Raw genomic sequence first — 14,677 nt, forward strand, 5'->3', positions numbered from 1 at the left:
AAAATTAAGAATTCATAAGTCTATATTAATAAGAAATAGAAGATAAATGAGGGAGAAAGTAGGGCTCTTGCTTACAGCAGAAGGCCAAGGGATGACTAGTGAATGCACAGAATGCTGGAGTTGGAAAATCACCATTTACAACAATCACGGTAAAGACTGGATCAGGCAAGAATCCTTAATGAATGCTAAATCTAACATGAAATTTTTATGTGGAATAGGATATTTCACTGTTTTAAGGGTGTCTCCCACAGACTACTTATTAGTTGCAAAGGGAAAAAAATATAATTACACAGTGGAGAAATTGGTCAACACCTTGACTGGGTGATTAAAATTAATATCACTAATGAGGGACAGATGGACACTGTATGAATCCAGATTTGATACCCTCAGAACAGAACATCACCTATACAGTATACCAGCCAAGACTACTTAACCCCAATCTAATCATGAGGCAACATCAGAAAAACACAAAATGAGGGGGAAAAACGATGGGAGAGAGCTATATTCTCTATAAATGTTCCAGATTACAGGAGGCTAAAACGATAGGACAGTTAAAGTCAACACCTAACTCTAGACTGGATCCTGTACCAGAGGGGAAAAATTCTACGTGGGACATCATTAGGTCAACTGAAAAATGGGAACATGGACAGGTGATTCAGTAAAATTATTTTATAAATTTATGAATTTGGTAACTGTACTGTGGTTATATAATATATAACCCTAGTTTTAGGAAATACACAACTGAAAGTATCTGAGTAAAGGGCGATGATGTTTGTAACTTACCTTCAAATGATTCCCAAAACCAAACTGTGTATACACATACGTATATATATACACACACATACATGTACATATATATACACACACATACATGTACATATATATACACACATACATGTACGTATATATACACATACATGTACGTATATATACACACACATACATGTACGTATATATACACACACATACATGTACGTATATATACACACACATACATGTACATATATACACACACACATACATGTACATATATATACACACACATACATGTACATATATATATACACACATACATGTACATATATATACACACACACATGTACATATATATACACACACATACATGTACATATATATACACACACATACATGTACATATATATACACACATACATGTACATATATACACACATACATGTACATATATATACACACATACATGTACATATATACACACATACATGTACATATATATACACACACATACATGTACATATATATACACACATACATGTACATATATACACACATACATGTACATATATATACACACATACATGTACATATATACACACATACATGTACATATATATATACACACACATACATGTACATATATATACACACATACATGTACATATATATACACACATACATGTACATATATATACACACATACATGTACATATATATACACACATACATGTACATATATACACACATACATGTACATATATATATACACACACATACATGTACATATATATACACACATACATGTACATATATACACACATACATGTACATATATATACACACATACATGTACATATATACACACATACATGTACATATATATATACACACACATACATGTACATATATATACACACATACATGTACATATATATACACACATACATGTACATATATATACACACATACATGTACATATATATACACACATACATGTACATATATATACACACATACATGTACATATACACACATACATGTACATATATATACACACATACATGTACATATATACACACATACATGTACATATATATACACACATACATGTACATATATATACACACATACATGTACATATATATACACACACATACATGTACATATATATACACACATACATGTACATATATACACACATACATGTACATATATATACACACATACATGTACATATATATACACACATACATGTACATATATATACACACACATACATGTACATATATATACACACATACGTGTACATATATATACACACACATACATGTACATATATATACACACATACGTGTACATATATATACACACACATACATGTACATATATATACACACATACATGTACATATATATACACACATACGTATATATATATACACACATACATGTACATATATATACACACATACATGTACATATATATACACACATACATATATATATACACACATACATGTACATATATATACACACATACGTATATATATACACACATACGTATATATATACACACATACGTATATATATACACACATACATGTACATATATATATACACACATACATGTACATATATATATACACACATACATGTACATATATATACACACATACATATATATATACACACATACATGTACATATATATACACACATACATGTACATATATATACACACATACATGTACATATATATACACACATACGTATATATATACACACATACATGTACATATATATACACACATACATGTACATATATATACACACATACATGTACATATATATACACACACATACATGTACATATATACACACACATACATGTACATATATACACACACATACATGTACATATATATACACACATACATGTACATATATATACACACATACATGTACATATATATACACACATACATGTACATATATATATACACACATACATGTACATATATATATACACATACATGTACATATATATACACACATACATGTACATATATATACACACATACATGTACATATATATACACACACATACATGTACATATATATATACACACATACGTATATATATACACACATACATGTACATATATATACACACATACGTATATATATATACACACATACGTATATATATACACACATACATGTACATATATATACACACATACGTATATATATATACACACATACATGTACATATATATACACACACATACATGTACATATATATACACACATACATGTACATATATATACACACATACATGTACATATACACACATACATGTACATATATATACACACACATACATGTACATATATATATACACACATACGTATATATATACACACATACATGTACATATATATACACACATACGTATATATATATACACACATACATGTACATATATATACACACATACATGTACATATATATACACACATACATATATATATACACACATACATGTACATATATATACACACATACGTATATATATACACACATACATATATATATACACACATACATGTACATATATATACACACATACATGTACATATATATACACACATACGTATATATATATACACACATACATGTACATATATATACACACATACATGTACATATACACACATACATGTACATATATATATACACACATACGTATATATATACACACATACATGTACATATATATACACACATACGTATATATATATACACACATACATGTACATATATATACACACATACATGTACATATACACACATACATGTACATATATATACACACACATACATGTACATATATATATACACACATACGTATATATATACACACATACATGTACATATATATACACACATACGTATATATATACACACATACATATATATATACACACATACATGTACATATATATACACACATACATGTACATATATATACACACATACGTATATATACACACATACATGTACATATATATACACACATACATGTACATATATATACACACATACATGTACATATATATACACACATACGTATATATACACACACATACATGTACATATATATACACACACATACATGTACATATATATATACACACATACATGTACATATATATACACACATACGTATATATATATACACACATACATGTACATATATATACACACATACATGTACATATATATACACACATACATGTACATATATATACACACATACATGTACATATATATACACACATACGTATATATATACACACATACATGTACATATATATATACACACATACATGTACATATATATATACACACATACATGTACATATATATACACACATACGTATATATATATACACACATACATGTACATATATATACACACATACATGTACATATATATACACACATACGTATATATATACACACATACATGTACATATATACACACACATACATGTACATATATATACACACATACATGTACATATATATACACACATACGTATATATATATACACACATACATGTACATACATATACACACATACATGTACATATATATACACACATACATGTACGTATATATATACACACATACATGTACATATATATACACACATACATATATATATACACACATACATGTACATATATATACACACATACATGTACATATATATACACACATACATGTACATATATATACACACATACGTATATATACACACATACATGTACATATATATACACACATACATGTACATATATATACACACATACATGTACATATATATACACACATACGTATATACACACACATACATGTACATATATATATACACACATACATGTACGTATATATATACACACATACATGTACATATATATACACACATACATATATATACACACATACATGTACATATATATACACACATACATGTACATATATATACACACATACGTATATATATACACACATACATGTACATATATATACACACATACATGTACATATACATATACACACATACATGTACATATACATATACACACATACGTATATATATACACACATACATGTACATATATATACACACATACGTGTACATATATATATACACACACATACGTGTACATATATATACACACATACGTGTACATATATATACACACATACGTGTACATATATATACACACATACGTGTACATATATATACACACATACGTGTACATATATATACACACATACGTGTACATATATATATACACACACATACGTGTACATATATATACACACATACGTGTACATATATATACACACATACGTGTACATATATATACACACACATACGTGTACATATATACACACACATACGTGTACATATATATATACACACACATACATGTACATATATATATACACACACATACATGTACATATATATACACACACATACATGTACATATATATACACACATACATGTACATATATATACACACATACATGTACATATATATACACACATACGTGTACATATATATACACACATACGTGTACATATATATACACACATACGTGTACATATATATACACACATACGTGTACATATATATACACACATACGTGTACATATATATACACACATACGTGTACATATATATATACACACATACGTGTACATATATATACACACATACGTGTACATATATATACACACATACGTGTACATATATATACACACATACGTGTACATATATATACACACACATACGTGTACATATATATACACACACATACGTGTACATATATATACACACATACGTGTACATATATATATACACACACATACATGTACATATATATATACACACACATACATGTACATATATATACACACACATACATGTACATATATATACACACATACATGTACATATATATACACACATACATGTACATATATATACACACACATACATGTACATATATATACACACATACATGTACATATATATACACACATACATGTACATATATATACACACATACATGTACATATACATACACACATACATGTACATATACATACACACATACATGTACATATATATACACATACATGTACATATATATACACACACATACATGTGCATATATATATACACACATACGTATATATATACACACATACATGTACATATATATACACACATACGTATATATATATACACACATACATGTACATATATATACACACATACATGTACATATATACACACACATACATGTACATATATACACACACATACATGTACATATATATACACACACATACATGTACATATATATACACACATACATGTACGTATATATACACACATACATGTACATATATATACACACACATACATGTACATATATACACACACATACATGTACATATATATACACACATACATGTACATATATGCACACACATACATGTACATATATATACACACATACATGTACATATATATACACACATACGTATATATATACACACATACATGTACATATATATACACACATACATGTACATATATATACACACATACATGTACATATATATACACACATACATGTACATATATATACACACATACATGTACATATATATACACACATACATGTACATATATATACACACATACATGTACATATATATACACACATACATGTACATATATATACACACATACATGTACATATATATACACACATACATGTACATATATATACACACATACATGTACATATATATACACACACATACATGTACATATATACACACACATACATGTACATATATATACACACACATACATGTACATATATATACACACATACATGTACATATATATACACACATACATGTACATATATATACACACATACATGTACATATATATACACACATACATGTACATATATATACACACATACATGTACATATATATATACACATACATGTACATATATATACACACACATACATGTACATATATATACACACATACATATATATACACACATACATGTACATATATATACACACATACATGCACATATATACACACATACATGTACATATATATACACACATACATGTACATATATATACACACATACATGTACATATATACACACATACATGTACATATATATACACACATACATGTACATATATACACACATACATGTACATATATATACACACACATACATGTACATATATATACACACATACATGTACATATATATACACACATACATGTACATATATATACACACATACATGTACATATATATACACACACATACATGTACATATATATACACACACATACATGTACATATATACACACACACATACATGTACATATATATACACACACATACATGTACGTATATATACACACACATACGTATATATATACACACACATACATGTACGTATATATATACACACATACATGTACGTATATATACACACACATACATGTACATATATACACACACATACATGTACATATATATATACACACATACATGTACATATATATACACATACATGTACATATATATACACATACGTATATATACACACATACATGTACATATATATATACACACATACGTATATATATACACACACATACATGTACATATATACACACACATACATACTTACACACACATGAGGGAGAGAGAGTGCAAATGATGAAATAAACTGGGTAAAATGTTAACAATAGGTAAATTTGGGTAAAGGATATTTTGATGTTCTTTGTACTATTTTTGCAACTTTTTATAAATTGGCAATTATTTTCAAATAGTAAAAAAAAAGATATGTTCAAGACAAAGCTTAATAACTTTCTAAAACCTGATTAACAGGCAAAGAGACAAAAGGATACAAGTGAATAAACAGAAATTTTATTTAATATTACATTTCACATTTTAAAATTTATTTTATTTGGATTTGGGTTTAGGTTCTTAGTTATTGGAATGAAACTGGTAAAATAATGCTGCTAAATTAAGAAAAGAGATGTCTTATTTCATTCAGAAAAGAAACATAAGTTGAAATAATTTAGGGAAAAATGAGCAACTAAAATGGTTTAGTTTTTCGAAAGAGTGCATCTCTATTCATTGCGCTTAGTAGTAAAGAAGAGAAGCCAAGTGCTTGGTGAAGCTCAAGTGTAGACCGGTTCTCTTCAAGGCCACCATAGTTAGTCAGGATACGCAGGAAAGTTTTTAACCAATTTTAAAAGAAACATGAAGTAATATGGTTGCTTTAACTTTTGGAATTTTCATGTTTGTGAAGGTCAAAGTCATGAATATTGTTTTTTAAAGTACTATTTCACAAGAAGTGTTAGCTTTCTAAGTCATCCTCAGTTAATGATCTCTCTCATCTGTCCCCTCTTTTCCATTTGAGCTGCTTTTTTTCTTGTCCATGGTGGACAAGAAAATTAGTTTTAATAGTGTATTCTTACTGGTTCCCTTGATGTTAATTCTCTCATATGCTAGTGGAAGAGTCTTCCGTTCAAGAAATAAATAAAATCACATCATTCCTTTGCTCAAAAATCTTTGGTTCTTCAAATTGCCTATTCTTTGGTCCAGCAATCAACATCCTTTATGATTTGGCTCCCTCTTTCCTCATCTTTCATCACTCCTTCTCACCCACAAACTAGGAGGTCTAGCCACAACCACTCAGTGTTCATAAAGCATGGCCTGAACTCCCCCACATCAGTGCCTCTGTTCAAATGGCTTCTATCTTCTTTCAAATCTCAATCTTTGCCTATTAGAATTTTACTCATTCTTCAGGGTTCAGAACAAGTAAGTCTTCTAACTGGAACTAATTTCTCCTCCTTTCTGCCAGTCTCTACTGAAATCTATTTATGTATAAACAATGCCTCATCTCATCTATTTTAATATAAACTCCTTTAAGGTTGTCTCTGTAACTTCTACTAAGCCTAGCTCCATATGAAGTAAAACAAAAAGATAGATACAAATGGGAAAGTAGTTTCTCAAAAGTTGCATCTGTTTGTTTATTCATGTGGTCATTCAATCACTCCAGTAACCTCAAGCCCAGGCACTAAGCACTGATAACATAAAGGCAGTAAGACAAGGTTTTTACCCTCAGGAAAAAGCTTAGAGTATAGAGAGAGACCTATAAACCAATTACAATACACTACTTTGATACCTTCTACGGTAACAGAAAAAAATATTATACCAAGAATTTGAAAAGGACAAATCCAGGATGATTCCCATGTTTCCAGCATGTGAAGACATAGATGGTGGCACCCTATCCTGATATAAGGTACAAGATGTACTCAGTTAAGCACATAGTATGAGGCAGACACTATTCTGGGAAACCTGGGGTGTCATCCATAACACTCCCTTCTCGCTCACACAACCCTTATATACAAAGTAAGTATATCACTAAGTAGTACCCATTTGACTGCCTACCAGTCTCTCAAATCTGACCCTCTCTCAAGTCTGACAAATCTCTACCTCTCCACCTGTACCATCTCAGTCCAAATTTCTCCCCTGGGCTACAGATACAGCTTTCGGACTGGTTTCCCTGCATCTGCTCATGTTTACCTCCAATCCAATCTCTACACTGAGACCAGAATAAGCTCTTAAAAATATAAATCATGTTACTCCCTCATTTAAAATTCTTTAATAGATTCCTGGTGCTCTTAGGATTAAAAACAAGTGTCGTGTAACATGGTCAAGAAGCAAGATTAGGGCAACCTGTTTCCATCTCTGGACTCAACTTGTGCTTTCTCCTTTTGCTCACTCATCTCTAGTCATATTGGCCTTCTTTCTGTTTCTTGATCTCACTTTATTTTCTCTTGCCACAGGGCCATTACACAAGCTATTCCCTCTCCCTGAAACGTTCCTCCCTTTCTTTTTGCCTACTTAACTCTTACTTAGCCTTTGGTTTCAACTCAAAGGATACTGACTTAGGCAAACCTACCCTGACTCTCTAGACTAGATCAGATCTTCCCTGTTTATAGGTGCTTATAACTCTGTATCTTTAACGTCATAGCATTCTCATGGTTTATAATTATATATTTATATGGAAATTCACTCAGAGATTCTGATAGACAGGGAAAACCAAGGAAAGGTAATGGCAGAGCTAATTAAGTAGGCTCTGGAATCAACTGCTGGATTCAAATCTTGTCTCCAACACTAACTAGCAATATACTTTATGTTTACTGTGTGCTTCAGTTTTGTCATTTACAATATTGGGTTAACAACAGTATCTACCTTAAAAGGTAGTTGTGGGAATTTAATGAGATAATATGTGTAAATAGGTTAGAAGAATGCCTAGCATATTTATATACTCATTGTTACATATCATCATTAGTGTTTTGATTGATAATGACTGTTTGAAATTCTGAAGACCCAAAAGTGTACCTAGAAGCATTTTTGGTGATTTTTTAATAGAGAAGTAAGTTTAAAAGAAGTTAACCTCAGGATGCAAATGAACTTCAACTGTTTTAATATCCATTTATCAAAAGCTAGAAGAAAAACAACCAGTTAAGAGAAATATACCATAAAGTCTTGGTTTTGTTTTTTGTTTTGTTTTGCTGAGGAAGATTCACACTGTGGTAACATCTGTGCCAATCTTCCTCTATTTTTTTAGTATGTGAGCCACCAGCACAGCATGGCCACTAACAGAGAGGTGTGGGTCCACGCCCAAGAACTGAACCCAGGCTGCCAAAGTGGAGTGTGCTGAACTTAACCACTAGGCCACCAGGGTTGGCCTTAATTCTTGGGATTTTAAATTTATACCAGAATATATATTGATTAAAAGATAGAGAGAATGACAGTATCTTGCTTTTACGTTTTGCCCCATAATATAGTTGCTTGATTGATTTAAAATAGTGAATTAAATGAGAACTTCAAGTTCGTTTTATCCTTTCTTAACTCTGACCCCCAACTGATATTATCATTCCTGCCATTTCTGTATGTTTCTAGTCTTTCCAATTATATCAAAACTTTCTATGAAGGCAAAGAATATGTTTTTTATTTATTTATCAGTCTCATAAGCACTTTACATAGCATATGCATTGAAATATTAGTTTTTATATTCTATTTGTTTGACAACTGATAATCCATTTATAGTATACTTGATAATACACCTTCTAGTAACCAAAATATATATTTAATTGGAGCCTTTAATTTATGACTTATGTTGGATAACAGAATCAGTTTTAGTTCTTAGTAATATGATAAAAAATTATATTATTTAAATAATGATATATAAAGGAATAACATGAAATCATTAAATATGAGAATGTATTTTTATAGGACATGGAAAGATACTTATGATATAATGTCAAGTTAAAAAAAAGACAACAAAGTTGCACGTACAGAATTGAGTCTCTTAAAAAACTGTCTATACACGTTTATGCACATGGAAAAATGATGGAAATATACATAAAAATGTTAACAATAGTATTTTCATTTTCTTTGATATCAAATATGTTTTATAGAAAAATAGTAAATCTACTTCCATTAAAAAAATAATGGAGAAGCAAATTCAGCTAAGCTTTTAAATGAAATTTAAAAATTTGATGTGAATACTTACTTTACAACTTTGCCATACTTGGAAAATATCTGAAACAGAAGACCACGTAATAATTTACAATTTAATTTAAAATCATAAAAAAATTAAATTTTCAGGTTATACACTGACCACATTCTTTGTTGGTTTATGAAAAATTTTAACCTTTAATCTATAAGGCAGGCCCCAAAAGATGTATTTTTTTAGTGACTAGAATAATATTCTTATTTTTGTCATTGGAGTCACAGGTATCTGCCTCAGTTCCTAAATGTCGGACAAAAGAGTGCATACAGAGGAAAAAACCCACTTTATAGGTGTGGTAGAGTGAAGGTACCCACATTGTACAAATGCTGTGTTCCTGTGGTATATCCTGGTAACCATCAACCTCACCACAGCTCCAGAGAAACCTTGTGCTTCAGATGTTAATATAGTGGAATATCACTATTCCGAGCCTATCCCCACCCCATCAAGCAATTACTGTTTCAGAAGACAGGTCCTTAGACCACTTATAAAACAAAAAAGCTTCTATAATTAAAAACCCATTCCAACTGGTCTCTTTCTTCTGCCCACCCTTAATATGTTGGTGGAACTTTATAGTTGGCCCTTTCTTCACTTGTACTTCAACATCTCATCTATTTCTATTGTTTCAGCCTCCAACTATATACTAATAGTTCTTATTTATTATGTAATACTTCTTAGAAACGTCTTAGTATACATTAATATATGCAATCAACACGAATAAATTTTTGAGGTCTGTGATTAAGTTGTGTAATGCTAGAATATAGTATAACTGGATTTCAGTGTTAGCAACACTGAATTCTGAAGACTAATACAGATAGTTTTCTGTATAACACTTTCTAAACGCTTCTCATTTCACTCAGAGTCCTAACCATTCTCTATGTAGGCCCTATAAGGCACCCCTGTATGGGCTTACCTCTGACTGCCCCTCCTCTTCTCTCCACTTGATTGACTGTGCCTGAAATGCTTGTCCCCTAGGCATCTGCATGGCTGCCTCTCACTTCCTTCAGGTCTTTATCCAAAAGTCACCTTCTTAATAAAGATTTATACCACCCATGTAAAATTTCACCTCCATTCCCAAGCTAACATTTAATAGTCCTCCTTTCCTGCTTTATTTTTTCTCTTTAGCACCTAACATCTTAACATTAACTTAGCACTTAACAAATTTTTATATTTCACATTGTTTCTCTATCTTGCTATATTGTTAGTGTCAAGAGGGATTTTCATCTTTTTGTTCACTGATGTATTCCTAGTACATGTAAGAGTGCTCAGCATATAGTAAGCTTTCAACAAACACAGAAATGTCTCTATTTTGATACAAGGAAGAAAGCTAACGTTTATTTTCTCCTCTGTTCTTTGAGACTCAAGCTATCTTAGTTAGCTAAGTAATTAATCAAGTATTATGTAGCACCTATGCAGCATCTCTCTACTTAAAGTCTACCCAAAATATGGAGAGAAGAGGTCACACTTGAATGAAAGGATTCATGTCATTCTTTCCATTTCCTTTCAACCACCCATCTGCAGGACAGGCACAGGAAATTTTGTTCTCTGTAAGGTAAAGAGGTGAAAAAAGACGCTGGAAGGGTTTTTTCTCCCTCTCAGTCACCTCTATCCTGAATTGATTTATTAACAAAATTTATGAAACTGTTAAGTTTCTGCCACATATGTAAATTAAGACATACTTTCAGAATTTGAGGGTTAGAAAAGGGATCTGTTTGCTTCGATCAGCCCTTTCCTCCAAAACCTCCACCCTACTACCAGTGTCAAAAGCCAAGTAAGCGAGCAGGGAACATTAGCGTATCACAAGTTGCTCCCACTTCATTATGCTAGCTATGTCTTCCGTGTGTATAAAGAACTTGTTACTCTCTATAAAAGCACTGCAAATTCTCTTTGGAAATTAAAGTGTCTAATTTTTTTCACTTACATTTGCAATAGAGGTCTTTGGTATTGGTGGTTCAAGTGCCTTGTAAGGTACTTATTAAGAATTCTGCTAAGGAGAAATGCTTGCTTCAGCTAAATATGTATCTCAAATAGACAATTCAGTAGATAACCATACTAAAATTTACTTACCCGGTATAAGTCATTGTTGGTCAAGGAAAAGGGCAAGTTGGATACATACACTGTGCTTTTACTTGGGGCCAATCCACCACTCATTTCTAAAAAGGAAAATAAACCCAGACGCAATTTAAACCAGACATTCTTCATTCCAAGTAAAACCAATATAGGCAATCACTGATTTAATTATGCCAGATTTATACACCTTCCTTACTTCTTAGTAATAGATAGGAACAACGGACTCCAGCTAGATGAATTAAGAAATTCCTCTTCTCCAGACACCATTTAAGTGTTTTCTGGTTCTTCTTTCAAGTAGATTATTTACACTAACCCTTTCAGATGAAGGAAAAATTCTGAGGTTACTCTTAACCTCCCCTCAGGCTAAGAGCAAGAAAGTGCTTTCAAATAAACATGATAGCTTACCTACCTACATCAGGAAGAGCCCGGGAGCTCAGAAAGAACCTTAGCCATTGATTTTTCACTAATACTATGGGTGGGTACCTTTTTGGTTGTCTTAATATTTTTCTCTGGTGTGGTGTTAAGAGGAAATTTTAGCGTCACACTTTGATGATGCAAATAAAGGTCTTTCGAATCACTAACTTAGCACATTATTGCCAAATTATGAAATGATACGTTTTGTTATATGAATGTTTCAGTGCCTTGAAGGACACTGACCTGTACATGTATTTTTAAGTTTCCAAATATAATCTGTAACGAATTTTCATACCCTATTTTACGAAGTCAGCAAATTATCTGTGAAAATTATATGGACTCAACCAAGTTCGAGTTTTCGATTTCAAAAGCGTGTGCGGGGTGTATTTAAGATAGGAGGACGGACTATCACAAATGGCAAAATATTGATTCTAAGGCGTACCATCTCGCCAAGTAATGGGAAAACTGGTTGACGCTTGGGAGGATTTTTTTGGGGAATTATTTAGACAACTTCAGGAACACAACATCAATAGGTTGCTTTTTAAAAGTTTCCCATTCGACACTCTTTACACGTTAGCCGTTCTGGTAAGATCTGCGAGGGCAGGCAAAGGTAATGGTCCTGGAATAAAAAGGGTGGAGGGAGAGAGGGGCAAACCTCTTGGCGGCAGGGGCTGGGGAGCGACCCGCAGGGAGAA

The 14,677-nt window shown here is 31.0% G+C and overlaps 1 protein-coding gene across 5 annotated transcripts in view; it reads right to left on the reverse strand.

Moving 5' to 3' along the window:
* The window catches only part of ZCRB1 (zinc finger CCHC-type and RNA binding motif containing 1), a 64,032-nt gene that overhangs the window by 49,086 nt on the left and 269 nt on the right, over positions 1 to 14,677 (reverse strand). For all 5 annotated transcript variants that reach the window (XM_070494426.1, XM_070494425.1, XM_014864275.3 and 2 more), the window contains exons 2-3: positions 13,566 to 13,651; positions 11,502 to 11,530 (exon numbers count right to left, since the gene is read on the reverse strand). In XM_070494426.1, coding sequence (XP_070350527.1) covers positions 11,502 to 11,530; positions 13,566 to 13,649 — 113 coding nt within the window. In that variant the 5' untranslated portion in view covers positions 13,650 to 13,651. The remainder of the gene's footprint in view (positions 1 to 11,501; positions 11,531 to 13,565; positions 13,652 to 14,677) is intronic.

The sequence above is a fragment of the Equus asinus genome, chromosome 22 (genome assembly GCF_041296235.1).
Source record: "Equus asinus isolate D_3611 breed Donkey chromosome 22, EquAss-T2T_v2, whole genome shotgun sequence".
Classification (NCBI taxonomy): Eukaryota; Metazoa; Chordata; class Mammalia; order Perissodactyla; family Equidae; genus Equus; species Equus asinus.